The sequence below is a fragment of the Adiantum capillus-veneris genome, chromosome 22 (genome assembly GCF_014529385.1).
Source record: "Adiantum capillus-veneris isolate H3 chromosome 22, ASM1452938v2, whole genome shotgun sequence".
Classification (NCBI taxonomy): domain Eukaryota; kingdom Viridiplantae; phylum Streptophyta; class Polypodiopsida; order Polypodiales; family Pteridaceae; genus Adiantum; species Adiantum capillus-veneris.
This window is the reverse complement of record NC_140952.1, coordinates 27,523,824-27,537,119: the sequence shown is the minus strand read 5'-3', so window position 1 is coordinate 27,537,119 and position 13,296 is coordinate 27,523,824. Positions and strand designations below refer to the sequence as shown.

The 13,296-nt window shown below is 45.0% G+C and overlaps 1 protein-coding gene across 2 annotated transcripts in view; it reads right to left on the bottom strand.

Moving 5' to 3' along the window:
* SKB1 (SHK1 binding protein 1) overlaps nt 1-13,296 on the bottom strand; it is a 128,211-nt gene that overhangs the window by 48,125 nt on the left and 66,790 nt on the right. Inside the window, exons 10-14 of one of the 2 annotated variants that reach the window (XM_086495409.1) lie at nt 11,760-11,857; nt 11,597-11,632; nt 11,196-11,264; nt 11,036-11,104; nt 10,607-10,660 (exon numbers count right to left, since the gene is read on the bottom strand). In XM_086495409.1, coding sequence (XP_086351535.1) covers nt 10,607-10,660; nt 11,036-11,104; nt 11,196-11,264; nt 11,597-11,632; nt 11,760-11,857 — 326 coding nt within the window. The remainder of the gene's footprint in view (nt 1-10,606; nt 10,661-11,035; nt 11,105-11,195; nt 11,265-11,596; nt 11,633-11,759; nt 11,858-13,296) is intronic. The other variant, XM_086495410.1, reaches the window with a different exon arrangement.

Genomic DNA, 13,296 nt, shown 5'->3' with positions numbered 1-13,296 from the left:
TCAGAGCACTCCAAGATTCGGAGAGCTGCCTCTTATTTTAAGGGGAATGCTCGCACTTGGTGGTCCACGCTTCTATTAAGCAAGACTGTGCCAGTTACATGGCTGAAATTCAAGAGGCTTTTTATTTCTTCTTGGTTGACTCAAGAGTTTGAGCGAGATATACGAGCTGCTTGGAACCATCTCCGGATGACCAAGAGCGATACAGTGAATTCTTACTGTAAAAGATTTTGGAACTCTTTTCTACCCGCCTCTTCATTCAAGAAGACCTCGTTCAGAGAACAAATTGAACGGTTTACCTTGGGTCTACCTATAGAGATCCGAGATCACTGCTTGGAATAGAAGTCAGCTTCTATTCAGGAGTTGATGAGTCATGCGAAGCGGGGCTTTGCCATTCACTCTGGCAGTCTGACCTACCCCACAGAGGAGGTCACGACACAACAAACCGGACAGACTTCTAGGAATGAAAGTAGAAAAAGAAAGAGCAACCCAGAGAAAAAGGATGCACGACCCAGGCTTACTCCTCAGGAACGGACTCGCTTCATCAGGGAGGGGAAGTGCTTTGGATACGGGGAAACTGGACATATCTCCGCGAAGTGCCCTACAAAGGCGCAGAAAGAACAGAATGACAAGGACGACGAAAGGCCTGAGAGTTCGAGAGCAGCTGAGGACCGTGTACGAAAAGGCAAGATGAAAACAGGACTCGTTCCAGATTGTGTGGGTACTGATACCGACAACATGGATGAGAGTACAGAACTTTGCCGAGCTTGGGGCAAAGTGAAAGATCAAGAGGCCCTGATTTTCTTTGATGGAGGAGCCAAGCCCAACTTCATTTCACCGGAATTGGCGGCGCGGCTCGAGATTACTCGCGATCGGATGGGACCACTTGCAAAGGCAGTTCTAGCGGCACCCGGCAGGGACATAGCCATTACACCTGTCACATTGGCAAACTTCAGTTGCATTGTCAGGGGTATTTGGGGCATGAGGACTTCTTCATAATGCCTTTGGAGGGTTGTGATGTTCTCTTAGGGATTCCTTGGTACCACAAGAACAACGCCGTGGTCCATTATCGGGCAAGAAAAGCGACTTTGACTACAGAAAAGGGTAGAACAATTGTACTTGATGTTAAACTGAAGGGCGAGTCTGTCCCTATTGTATGGGCTTCCGCCATTTCAAAATTAATGAAATCCATTCTATTTGTTTACTCGATCTTTATGAAAGAGTTGAGTGATGATGATAGGACAAATATGTCTAAACTTGATAAAGAACGCCAAGATTTTCTACACTCTCATGCCGATTGCTTCTCAGAAGGCCTGCCAAGAGAGTTACCACCTGCTCGTCCTGAAGATCATACCATTGATCTGATACCTGGTAGTACACCACCGAACCAGCCACCCTACCGTGTGAGCCGAGCAGAGAATGAAGAGATTATGAACGAAGTGAAAGACCTCTTGGAAAAGGGTCTTGTCCAGCCTAGTACTTCACTGTATTGCTCTCCACTGTTGTTGGTTTTGAAGAAAGACGGATCTTGGAGAATGTGCATCGATTATAGAGCTCTCAACAAAATCACCATCAAGAACAGATTTCCGATTCTTAGGATCGATGATATACTCGACAAGTTACAAGGATCCTCGTGCTTTAGCAGGATTGACTTGAAGAGTGGATATCATCAGATCAGGATAGCGTCGAGAGACGTCTACAAGACAGCTTTCCGGACGACTTTTGGATTATTTGAGTTTTTGGTGATGCCTTTTGGCTTAACCAATGCTCCTGCGACATTTAACCGGAAGATGGATAGGATTTTTCTAGAGTACATGCTATTTGTTGGCACTTTCTTTGACGACATCATTGTTTTCTCCAACAATGAGGCAGAACACAGAGATCATCTGCTTCAGGTCTTTCAGGCATTACAAGATCACAAGTTAGTGATTAATGCAAAGAAAAGTGAATTTTTCCTACCAGAGATACACTTTTTGGGACACATTGGGTCAACAGCAGGAGTACAAATGGATCCGGCCAAGATAAGACTATCCGTGATTGGACCGACTTGAGGAATGTCCATGAAGTTAGAAGCTTCTTGGGGCTGTGTTCGTACTACATGTGGTTCATACGAAAGTTTGCAGAGGTTGCTTCCCCTTTGCATATCTTGACACAGAAAGGAGTACCTTTTTCGTGGGGACCCACAGAGGTGACTGCCTTTCAGACATTGAAAGAGAAATTGACTACGGGACCTATTTTGACTTTGCCGGACTTGCAGAAGTCATTTGAAGTATATTGTGATGCTTGTGGTCGTAGTCTGGGTGCGGTCTTGATGCAAGAAGGCCATGTCATAGCTTACGAGAGCCATTTGTTCTCTAGGCCGGAGATGACAGCACAGATTTATGAGAAAGAGCTTTTGGCAGTTAGCCATGCTCTTACTCAGTGGCGGCATTACCTACTTGGAGCGGATTTTACTGTCTTTACAAACCATCAGAGTTTGCGCTACTTCTTGTCACAGAAGCAGCTTTCGGAAAAGCAGATGCGATGGGCGAACATCTTGTCACAGTTCCACTTTCAGATTGTCCATGTGCAGGGACAGAAGAATGTGGTGGCAGATGCTTTGTCTCAGAAACCGTTGGTTCTGGCTATTTCCGCGATACATCATAGGAGCTTCGAGGATATGGTCGATCAGTATGCCACAAATACAGATTTTGCAGATATTTTCACACGGATATGAGATGGGGAGACAGTAGCTGGATACTCCCTTCGGGAAGGCTACTTGATGAAAAAGACTATGTTGTGCGTTACACAGCCGTTGAGGGAAAAGGTTATGACTGAATGCCACTGTCTACCTTTTACGGGTCACCGCGGCATTGGTACCACCATGAAAGGGGTAGAGAGATACTTCTTTTGGCCGAGACTCAAGAAAGATGTGGAAGAGTTTGTGCGCAGTTGCTTGGTATGCCAAAAGGTCAAGTTTGACAGGCATAAGGCACAGGGATTGTTACAGCCTTCACCCATACCCATCCGCCCCTAGGAAAGTATAGCGATGGATGTCATTTTTCATCTCCCGAGAACACAGAGTGGTCATGATGGTATCTGGACTGTTATTGACAGATTTAGCAAACAGGCTCATTTCATTCCATTGAAGAAAACAGTCAAGCCGGATCACTTAGCGAGACTGTTTGTGGCCCAGATTTTTAGATTACATGGCATGCCTGAGACGATTGTCTCCAACAGAGACCCCAGATTTACGAGTTTGTTTTGGAGGGCAATTTGGGAGAACATTGGCACGCGGTTGCAGTTCTCGTCATCGTTCCACCCGCAGACTGACGGGCAATCCGAGATTGCCAATTCAGTGGTTCTAGATTTATTGAAGTCTTATATTTCAGATCAGAAGACTCAATGGGAAAGATATTTACCTTTGGTGGAATTTGCCTACAATAACACGATACACTCTTCGACGGGAAAGGCGCCATTTGAGATTGTTGAAGGTGCTGCGAAGGTCCCGCCCTTCCTGAGCACGAAAGATAAGATCTTTGAAGCGGATGAATATACGCGAGATCTGGATGCGGCTTTTGCGAAGGTTCGCGAGACTTTGCAGAAGTCTCAAGAACGACAGAAAAAGGCAGCAGATCGCCATCGGCGCGACATGAAATTGAAGGAGGATGATTGGGTGCTCTTACGTTTTGAGAAGGCAAGCCTATGAAAGGAAAAGGGAAAGGAGAGGCTTTTTCCAAAGCTTAGTATGCGATACTACGGCCCTTTCCAGATTACTGAAAAGATAAATGATGTCTCCTTCCGATTGAAACTGCCAGATACTTGGAGGATTCACAATGCATTTCATGTTAGTCTCTTGAAACCTTTTAAAGGTGATGTGCCTGTTGATGGGGAGCCTGATGAGCAACCTGAAGTGGAAGAAAACGAGGAGATCCTTGTTCCTGAACAAATTTTGGCACATAAGGATACAAAGAATAAGGGTAAAGTCCGAAGGCCGTTCTTTGTTAAGTTCAAGAATTATCCTGCACTTGATGCGAAGTGGATGGAGGAGGAGGACCTAGCAGATACTCCACAAATTGTGAAACTTTACCTCGATGCTTTTGGTTTAGCATAGTCTACTCCAAATGGAACCCAGAATTCAGCTTGGCAGGAGATCTGGTGCAATGGGATGCACAAGAGGGGAGTCTTTGTCAACAGATGCCTTGATTTAGATACTAGAGTCACTGATGTCTCTTTGAGCTTCAGGGATACTGAGAGCTGACATATTCTGCTATATGACTTTATGAAATGGAATTCCTGATAATGATACTGATTTGTTCTTGACTTCTTGTGAGTGTAGGAACTGATAGACGAAAAGACTGCAGCATTTTGGTCTGATTGATCTCGACTAGACATGGTTGCAATAGGGGTTAGTCAATCGGACATCGATGAGGTCCCGACTGGACTTAGATGTGTTTGCTAGCTACATTGCCGATAAATCATGGTCTAAGATCCAAATGAATGTTGAATGTCATCTAATGTCCTGTGATGTCTGGTGATGTCCTGTGATGTCGTGTGATGTGACTATCGATTTTGTACATGTGCTAGATGTGTGTTCCTAGTACGTAGGTACTAACAGTCAGTGTCTGCTAAGACAGTTTATGGCTTTTGTCGGTTTTGCAGGAGTAAATCGCGGTCGATTACAATGCTTTTAAGAGGGGGGTATGTCACAAAGTGATGACATGGCTACGGGAGGCTGAAACCCTAAAATCCTTGCAAACCCGAAAAACTTCCAAAAACCCTAATTTGCAGCAAACCCTAATTTCTGCCGCGGTGCCACGTGGCAGCAGCAGGGCCGTACGGATTTCTGGAATTTGGGCCGGATTTTGCGCCGCAAATTGCGCTGACAGCTTTTGGCTTGCTTTTTGGGCTCCACGCCGAGAGAGAGAGAGAGAGAACCTGTTTAAAAAAAAAAGATACTCTCTAAGAGAGAGAGAGAGAGAGAACTGAGGCTTTTTAGTTTTTAAAAGCTTTTGGGGCTCTGCTTTTGGGCATCCCTTGTACCTTTAAATATGTTGAGAGGGCTTCACTTCTCAGAGCATCTGGACGCAGAGTCTGAGAGTGAAACCCTAGCCACTCTCTTGTACTTTGATTTGATTAATATAAAAAGAAATACCGAAAGGGGCGCCAGTCTTTGGGGCCAATATCTCTAGGCACGGAACTCCGCCGGGCCGATGTAAATCTATTGTGATCTGTGAATTGTTTTAAAGTGGTTATTTGGTGCTGTCGCGATTGATTCTTGACTTGGAGTGTCCAAGTCTGTTACAAAGATGCTGTCTATAGAAAGCCATATTCGTGCCCAACTCCGGTGGCGGCTCTATCCATGTCCTCCTAATACCCAACTGGATCACGTCCTGACGAATGAGTCTAGTAATCTCCACCCATGTAAGAGACATGGAGGGTGTCTGAAGAGAGTACTGGAAAGGGGGCAGCCTGTCCATGGTGAAGCCATGCATCTGAAACCATGATGTCACCTGTGCATACCAGCATGGAGTGTCCCCCTGAAGAGCTAACTGTCTGGAAGACTCAAGGGCCAGTCTACCATATCTGTCTCTAGTAGTAACCCACAAGCTGTGCACAAAGGAGACTGATCAGGTAAGCGCCTCATCTCCATAGGAGGGGCAGCTAGCTCTGCTCGAATGATAGCGTGGGGTACGGAGGCCTTGGCTCTGATCAATCGAGAGATCATAGATACCAAGGGCTTCTCCATACGTCTCCAACCATCTTGTCCTACAGAAGGTCCCCATATCTGCACCGCATACATCATAGCTGAGGCTACTAAAGTATCAAAGAGCCATAACTTTGTCCGAGGTTCCTGGAACTGAACCTGCGAACACATCCTCTCCAAGCCTCCCAAGGCCGCATAAGCTCTAGTCAGTCTCAAAGAAAACCTCGGCCCAGTGAAGACAACCCCAAGGTAAGTGTATGCATCTGTATACTCTACAATCTCCTGACCATATGTGAAAGTTGGTGCTGATCTCCTGATCCACTGTGGTGTGGTGTTAAACACCATAACCTTCAAGGTTTACAGACAATCCACTATCCTCTGCAAAACAGTGTAATGCATCCAACTGTCGCTACAAACCCTCTGGTGAGTCAGAGATCAACACAATATCATCAGCATAAAACAACAATGGGATCCACGTCCCTGCAAGTTGGGCACCTCTATCACCCTCTCTGTCAATGTAATCAGACACCTCATCAACATACATACCAAATAGAGTAGGAGACAATGGGCAACCCTGTTTCACCCCAATGGTGGAGTGAACTAAATCAGATATCCCCTTCGGGGTGCGTACATGTCCCATCACTGATCTGTATAGAGCCATAATCCCTCATATCAACACTATGGGCACCCCCATCTCCTGCAATCTGCGCATCGATCGAGCTCTCGCTACCATGTCAAATGCTTTGCGGAAATCCACATAGCTACAATAAATCCGTCTCCCATGTCACCTACCCTCCTCAATGATGGCTCTGAGTGTCAGAATATGATAAAGAGTGGAGAAACCCCTCCTAAAACCGGCCTTGTCCTTTCCTCGTACACCCTCACCCTCTGCCCAATTACTCAACTGCTGCTCAAGAATGGATGCATACAACCGTGCCAATGTGTGCCCAACCATAATAGTGCGGTAATTCCAAGGCTCTGTAGGATCACCTGCCTTGAAGATAGGCACAATAGTAGACAACCTCGAAGTCTCAGGTAATCCGTCACACATGGCACGATTGAACAACACTGCAAGAACCTCTACCAACATATCTCTAGCATGTATAAAGTGCTCTGCTACTAGACCATCATGATCATATGCCCCGTTGGTCCTCATCCTATCAATGGCTCTCTTTACCATCTCAGTGGTAAAGAAGGTGCTGGCAGGTGGGCATGGCTCTGTAGGATCTGGAAGGGGATCTTGTCCAGGAACTTTATATAACGATGTCGCATACTGGCCCCACACATCAGGAGAAGTAATCACTGGGGGAGGGGAGTGCTCATGAAAGAATGGCCAAGCCTCTCCTGAGTCTTTACTCAAAAGAAAGCATTGGAGTTGGGGAGATCGAGTCGCCCACGACTGAGGAGAGGAGGTTCACAGCATCGACGGAGACTACAGCAAAGGATTCGAGCCATACTATCTTGACATCCATAGCGCAAATGAGGATGGAGTTAGTATTCACATACCCCACATAGTTCCAGCTAGTAGCACTTCTAGTTTCATTTTATTTTTTTGTACCCAGACATGGTATCCAATTCACCAGTTTGTAAGGTTTGGTCCCAAAGGGCATTTTGGCCGCTTGAAGACGCTAATATATCATTTCATCTCTCTCTCTCTCTCTCTCTCTCTCTCTCTCTCTCTCTCTCTCTCTCTCTCTCTCTCTCTCTCTCTCTCTCTCTCTCTCTCTCTCTCTCTCTCTCTCTCTAATCTGGTGACTCTCTCTCAAATCTGGTGACACCCTGGACCCAAGGAACTACAGGACTATCATGATTGAAAACACGATTGCCAAGCTATATGGTGCAGTACTTGAGGCAGAGCTCAGCTCATACACCGAGAGCGAGAGTTTACGAGCCCCAGGCCAGGCCAGGCAATTTTCAGACGAGCTTTTTCCACCGTTGATCACATCTTCGTTCTGTGCTACCTCATTGATGGGGCAAAAGCGCGGAAGAAGAGGCTTTATTGCTGCTTTGTGGATTCCGCGAGGCTTTGATACAGTCCCACACGAGAGACTCTTCCAGCGCCTTTAGAGTTTTGGGGTACCAGCAGAGATGATTTCGGCCATATATGCTCTCTACGAGAGGGTGACAGGTCGAGTCCGATGCCCATGTGGTCTATCAGAGACCATTGCTAGCACCATTGGTGTTAAGTAAGGATGCCCACTCTCCCCGACACTCTTCGGGCTCTACATCGACGAGATCTCCGACTACATACTGCGAGCAAGAGGAGAGGGGAGTGACTTGGCAGGTACTCCAATCCACGTCATGTTTATGTTGATGATATCGTGTTGATTTCAGAGTCACCCGAGGGCTTGCAGCACCATCTTGGGGCCCTGGACGATTTCTGCACACATAGGGGATTGACTGGGAACCTTGGCAAAACCAAGGTTATGATCTTTCACACATCCAGTGCAGTGAAGAGCGCTGCCATCTTCACAGCATCAGGACAGGTGGATGTGGTCACCTCATACGTATACCTTGGAGTCACATTCACGAGCTTACCAGGACCCTTCACTATGAGGCAGAGCAGCTACTGACAGGCTCACCCAACGATTCAGGAGCCCCGCACGAAGGGGTGGCTCTTTGACACCCTAGTCACCCCGGCCTTGATGTACTCAGCGACAGTATGGACACCTGAATTGACAGCTGACCAGTGGGCACAGACTGAGAGACCACAGATATGTATGATCTCACGCTTGTTCTGCAACAAGCGGACAGTGCCACATGACATTATCAGAGCAGAGCTCGCCACACCACCTATGGTCGTAGAGGCACTATTCCAAACAGTCTGCTTCATCCAGAGGATGAGAGAGCTACCCCCAGACAGACTTACCCGTAGAGCATTTGAGGCAGCTATACAGTTATCAAAGAGTGGGCATGAGAGAGCATGATACTCACAGGTCAGAGCATGGTTTGAGGCACGCGGCCTTGATATGGAGCGCTTACCACCCTTCCAGTACGACCCTGACTCACCCTATGTTCACCTCTCTCGCAGCGAGAGGAACTTGGTTTTGAGGCAGGACCTTTGGCAGTTATACATCAGGCAAGTGTGGGAGTCACAGGACTTGGGGACGAGGATATCAGACTACAGAGACCAGTTCCTCACTATACTGCCGGACGGTTTCATACAGAGACCACGCTACATGGACACATACATGCCACATAGCTCACAAGTGGCGATTGGTCAGCTAAGGGTGGCATCACACAGGCTAGAGATTGAGACCGGGACCCCTAGATAGAGCTCCATCCCTCCTCATCATGGACATATCACCACCATCATCTCCAGCACACCACTACTTATTTTCAGTTCAGTTCAGTTTGTATCAGTTTTACTTCATTTGTCTTTCCGATAGACGAATGAAATACATACCATGTATATTTGATTTATCTCATAGGCCAATTTCGGCCTGACATAGACGTAAAAAATCTTTCCATCTTTCTTCTTTCTTTCTCTCCATGTCAGCTCATCCACTATTCATACCTTAGTCCCCTTAAGAGACTTTTCTTTGCTTCATAATTGCTACCTAGAAAAACTTGTCCATGTATATGAATTTCGCATGTGTGCCTTCGACTAACATACCAATAGGCTCTCTAAGGTCCACAAAAGGAACTACCTTGGTTAACAATGCTTTGGAAACTCTTGTTTCTAATATGTGAAGTTCATCCTTCATATCATCTCCAAGGTCAAGTATGACCTAGAGGACCAACAGAAGCATATCATGTGGCGTGTGTGGAGCTGATAAATGACTCTCAATGCTCAAGAATTACGGAAATGAGCATTGCAATTGAAAGTCCACATCGTGGTTATGAGAGGAATGTGCATACGAAGAGCTCCTGGCTGAAACTGTGGGGAAAGCTAGCTCTCATGTGATCAAGAGCTGAGCACTCAAGCACGGTGTAATTCTTAGACTAGCAAACTATTCAAGGGCATAAAAGATCATTGTCAATGAGACTCCTTGCCGATGGTGAGCGCCGTGTCTCGTATCGTAGAGAATGAGAGCTGAGCTGTATGGAGGTGATAGAGCGGATCACACTCAAGGGGATAGGCTCGACCATGTAAATGTGGGTGCAGTTCCCTCATTCGAAGAAGAAGATGGTTTTGCAGTTGGGGGCAACATATGTGGTGTAATGTACAAAGAGTGAACTCCCGGATTTCTTCCGAAGCTGTGATACATTGGCACTGCAAAATAGCCTCCCTATCAAGCATCATGAAGCAAGTGTCCAATAGTCAGTATCTAGTAGTTCTACATAGGATGAGCTGCCGATACCTAAGCTCATGGCTAGATATGAGAAACGCTTTCCCTCTTCGGAAGACTCTTGAAAAAACCTTATATTGAGAAGATCCACTAGAATAAATAAAACCAAGAATTAGTGATGTCACATTGGTTTTGTATCCAGGACTATACTTCTGTTGTGATCGGCTTGTTTTGCAAGTCTTAAACTTCTACCTTGAGCTATATAAACTTCAGGTGTTTCTAATAGCAGATCTAAAAAAGGAAAATGTGTGCGCGGACATGGATGTATCTACTGGGCCTCAACTCTGTAACATTCCCCTGACCAAAAAATTTTGCATGACTGGTCGTTGTGGCCGTCTAATTTTCCCTCTTCCTCTCCAGAGAAATGTCTGAAGAAAGTTATATTAGAAAAATGCCTAGCACTTATAACCTAGAATTGTAGCCCTGAAATCGAGAGCATTCTGAGAATGTTAAAATCAATAGCTTGATACCATGTTGAACCTGAGACGAAAACAGTTATGCAACGCTTGCATAACTAAAGACGACAAAACTAATAAAGAAAAAGACTTGTATTCAACAGAGTCCAAACTCCACATTTGCATTCATGGCGTAAAACGAATATCCACATTTTGACAATGTTTGTTATACTTACTTCAAGAGAAGCACGAATCAAGGGACCCCTTCCTGCTCCAACAACCATGAGGACCTGCCAAACAAAGACTATTTTCTACATTCGAGTTCTGAATTTTCTTAACCTCAAAAACACCCTCTGACACATTTGTGAAAGAACAACCACATTGCAAGTTCTAAGTGCCATTTAACTAGCAAGAACATCACAGGGTATTAGAATAAACCTTACTTGGGCAGGCTACCATATGCACAGTACATCATTCAAAAACAACAGTCAATAAGTGTGGCTATGAAATTTGATCTCTAAAGCCAGACAGTGGCTAGAAATTAACTAAAGCAGTCAACTGGTTGACTGTTCTTACATATTGTGGGATGACTCCAGCAACTACGTTTCTTAAAACATCAATACATCAGAATTGAACACCAGAAGAACTAATGAAAAGAGATTTACAATTGTTTTTATTGATGCATCAGTATCAGATACACGATCAAGCAGTGCTGCATGCACGGCCTTTTGATACTGTTAAAAAAAACCACCAGAAAGGCCATAAAACATGCTGAATCAAACCAATACATAAAAAAGGAACTCTCCCACTTCTAGAAGCCTATACCTGAATATACTTTGTTGTATCCTTCTCGAAAGTCTCATATGTTTGAGCTTCAAGATTCTCCATCAATGGCTGTCACACACACACACACACACACACACACACAAACACAAACACACAAACAAACAAAACAAATCTCAGAAAGATGGAAACCATATTTGTACTTCAGTTTGCGGAGAGCCATTACAAAGACCTTAACCACTAATAAGATAACATTATGGAAACTGACGTTAAGAAAAACATGTTGGAAGACCTTTATCAGCACAGAGTAACCTGGCACAAAATCTTTGTATTGCTTGAAAAATTATCAAAAGATCTAAACAGATACAGCAGTAGGTGGAATTATACTTTACATACAATTAGGAAAAACCTTTTACCAATGTACCCTTGTGACCATCACCCACCTGAAGAGGAGCTTGCAAAAAATCACGATACCCCATCTGCAAAAAATTTAAACAAGGAAACAAGAGCAGTCTATCAGCATGAGCTTTTCTTAGCAATTATTTGGTACAAATACACATGCAATTGACATAAAGATGGTGACAAAAAATTAGCTTAGAGCAATACCTCAAATCTCTCTTGATCACTGATAGGGGGCAACTTGCGATACAAATGACTCAAATACTCTAAGTAAAGTTTCAAAGGGTGTTTTGATACCAAACCTTCTGCCAAAGCAATGTAAATGGTAAGCTACAACACAATTTGACTCTTTTTCCTTAAATTTAAGTATCTGAAACTTCCAAAGCAACAAGCTATCCCAGAACCATAGTTTCCAAAACCAATGACCATAACTGCAGCCATTCAAAAAAAACTCAAGCATGTTGCAACAGTGAGTAGTTGTTTCAACAAATGCATAGGAATCTTTTGAAACCATTAAACCTTCAACTATAAAAGCTATGCTGAATGCAGAAACTGATGCACGTTCTCTTTTGCATATGAGAATAGTGCTCTGATCACATCTGCACTGTATGTCTGCGACATGGAAAAAGACACAATGGATTGTTTCACAAGCTCGTAATGTCTGATAAGCACAGAAAGAGAGAGTGAGAGCAACCCATATCGCAAGCTGGGCTTAGCCTGCTCTGAGTCTGGCTCACCGCTGCCTGCTCTCAGCCTGTGCCCTCAATGCTGCTGCCCGCACTCCACTTCTGCCTGCAGCAGGCCAGGTCCCCCAACCCGCTTGCTTTGGATTCAGCAGCCCCAATCCCCTCACCCCCAAGCTGCCTCCCCTTTCCTCATAATTCTTCAGTTCTTATCTAGCCAGCTACAGCTAAAAGTGGGAGAAAGGTCTTTCCAGTCTCGCAATTGGGTGCGTCAGAAATTAGGCGGACACACCTGTCCAAGCATATGGGATTTCTTGCACAGAACCCAATGGATACTCAGAGCATTGCTTTGCTCCTCTTTGTAGTTGGAACTTGGAAGCATGGTGTGGACCTTTCTTGCTAGGCGGGTGGGGTTACAAGATATTGCCAGGTGTATTGGTCATGTGATTGGTGATGTGCAAATTATTGGAAAGTCCACTCCTCAATCAGCATTATGGCCATCAATTGGTGACGGAACCCCCCCGCCTGATGATACAAAAACATTTTTTCATGACCTTCCACGCCACTACTTTGCATGTGAGAAAAAATGTAAGCTCAGTGCCATGTCAACCGGTCGAGTAGTACTTCAAAAGCGCTCATGGAGCTTGGTGTGCTCAAATTTTTGATTCAAGCTCATCTCAAGCTCCGTTTCCACTACAGGCAATATTGCACAAGCAATTTCGTCCTGTTGTGCAGAGTTTCTATCACTGCAATTTTCTGCATAATATGTCCCTTGCAATCCTCTTCGGTCTGTGCTAGATAGCACGTGTTAGTCCTACTTCATTTTTCCTCTTTCAGAGCAAGTTTCACATCGGGTGCAGTCACTCACCATGGCTGACAACAACACAGATGTTTTCAAGATGTTTGTTGATAAGGACAAATTGGATGGGGATACCTACCCAAATGTGGCCTTACAAGATGACGCATGTTCTTGTGTCAAATGGCGTCTGGAATGTTGTGCAATATATTGACGTACGTCCACCTTCTATTCATACATGCTCTGTTGAGATGTAGCAGGTTCT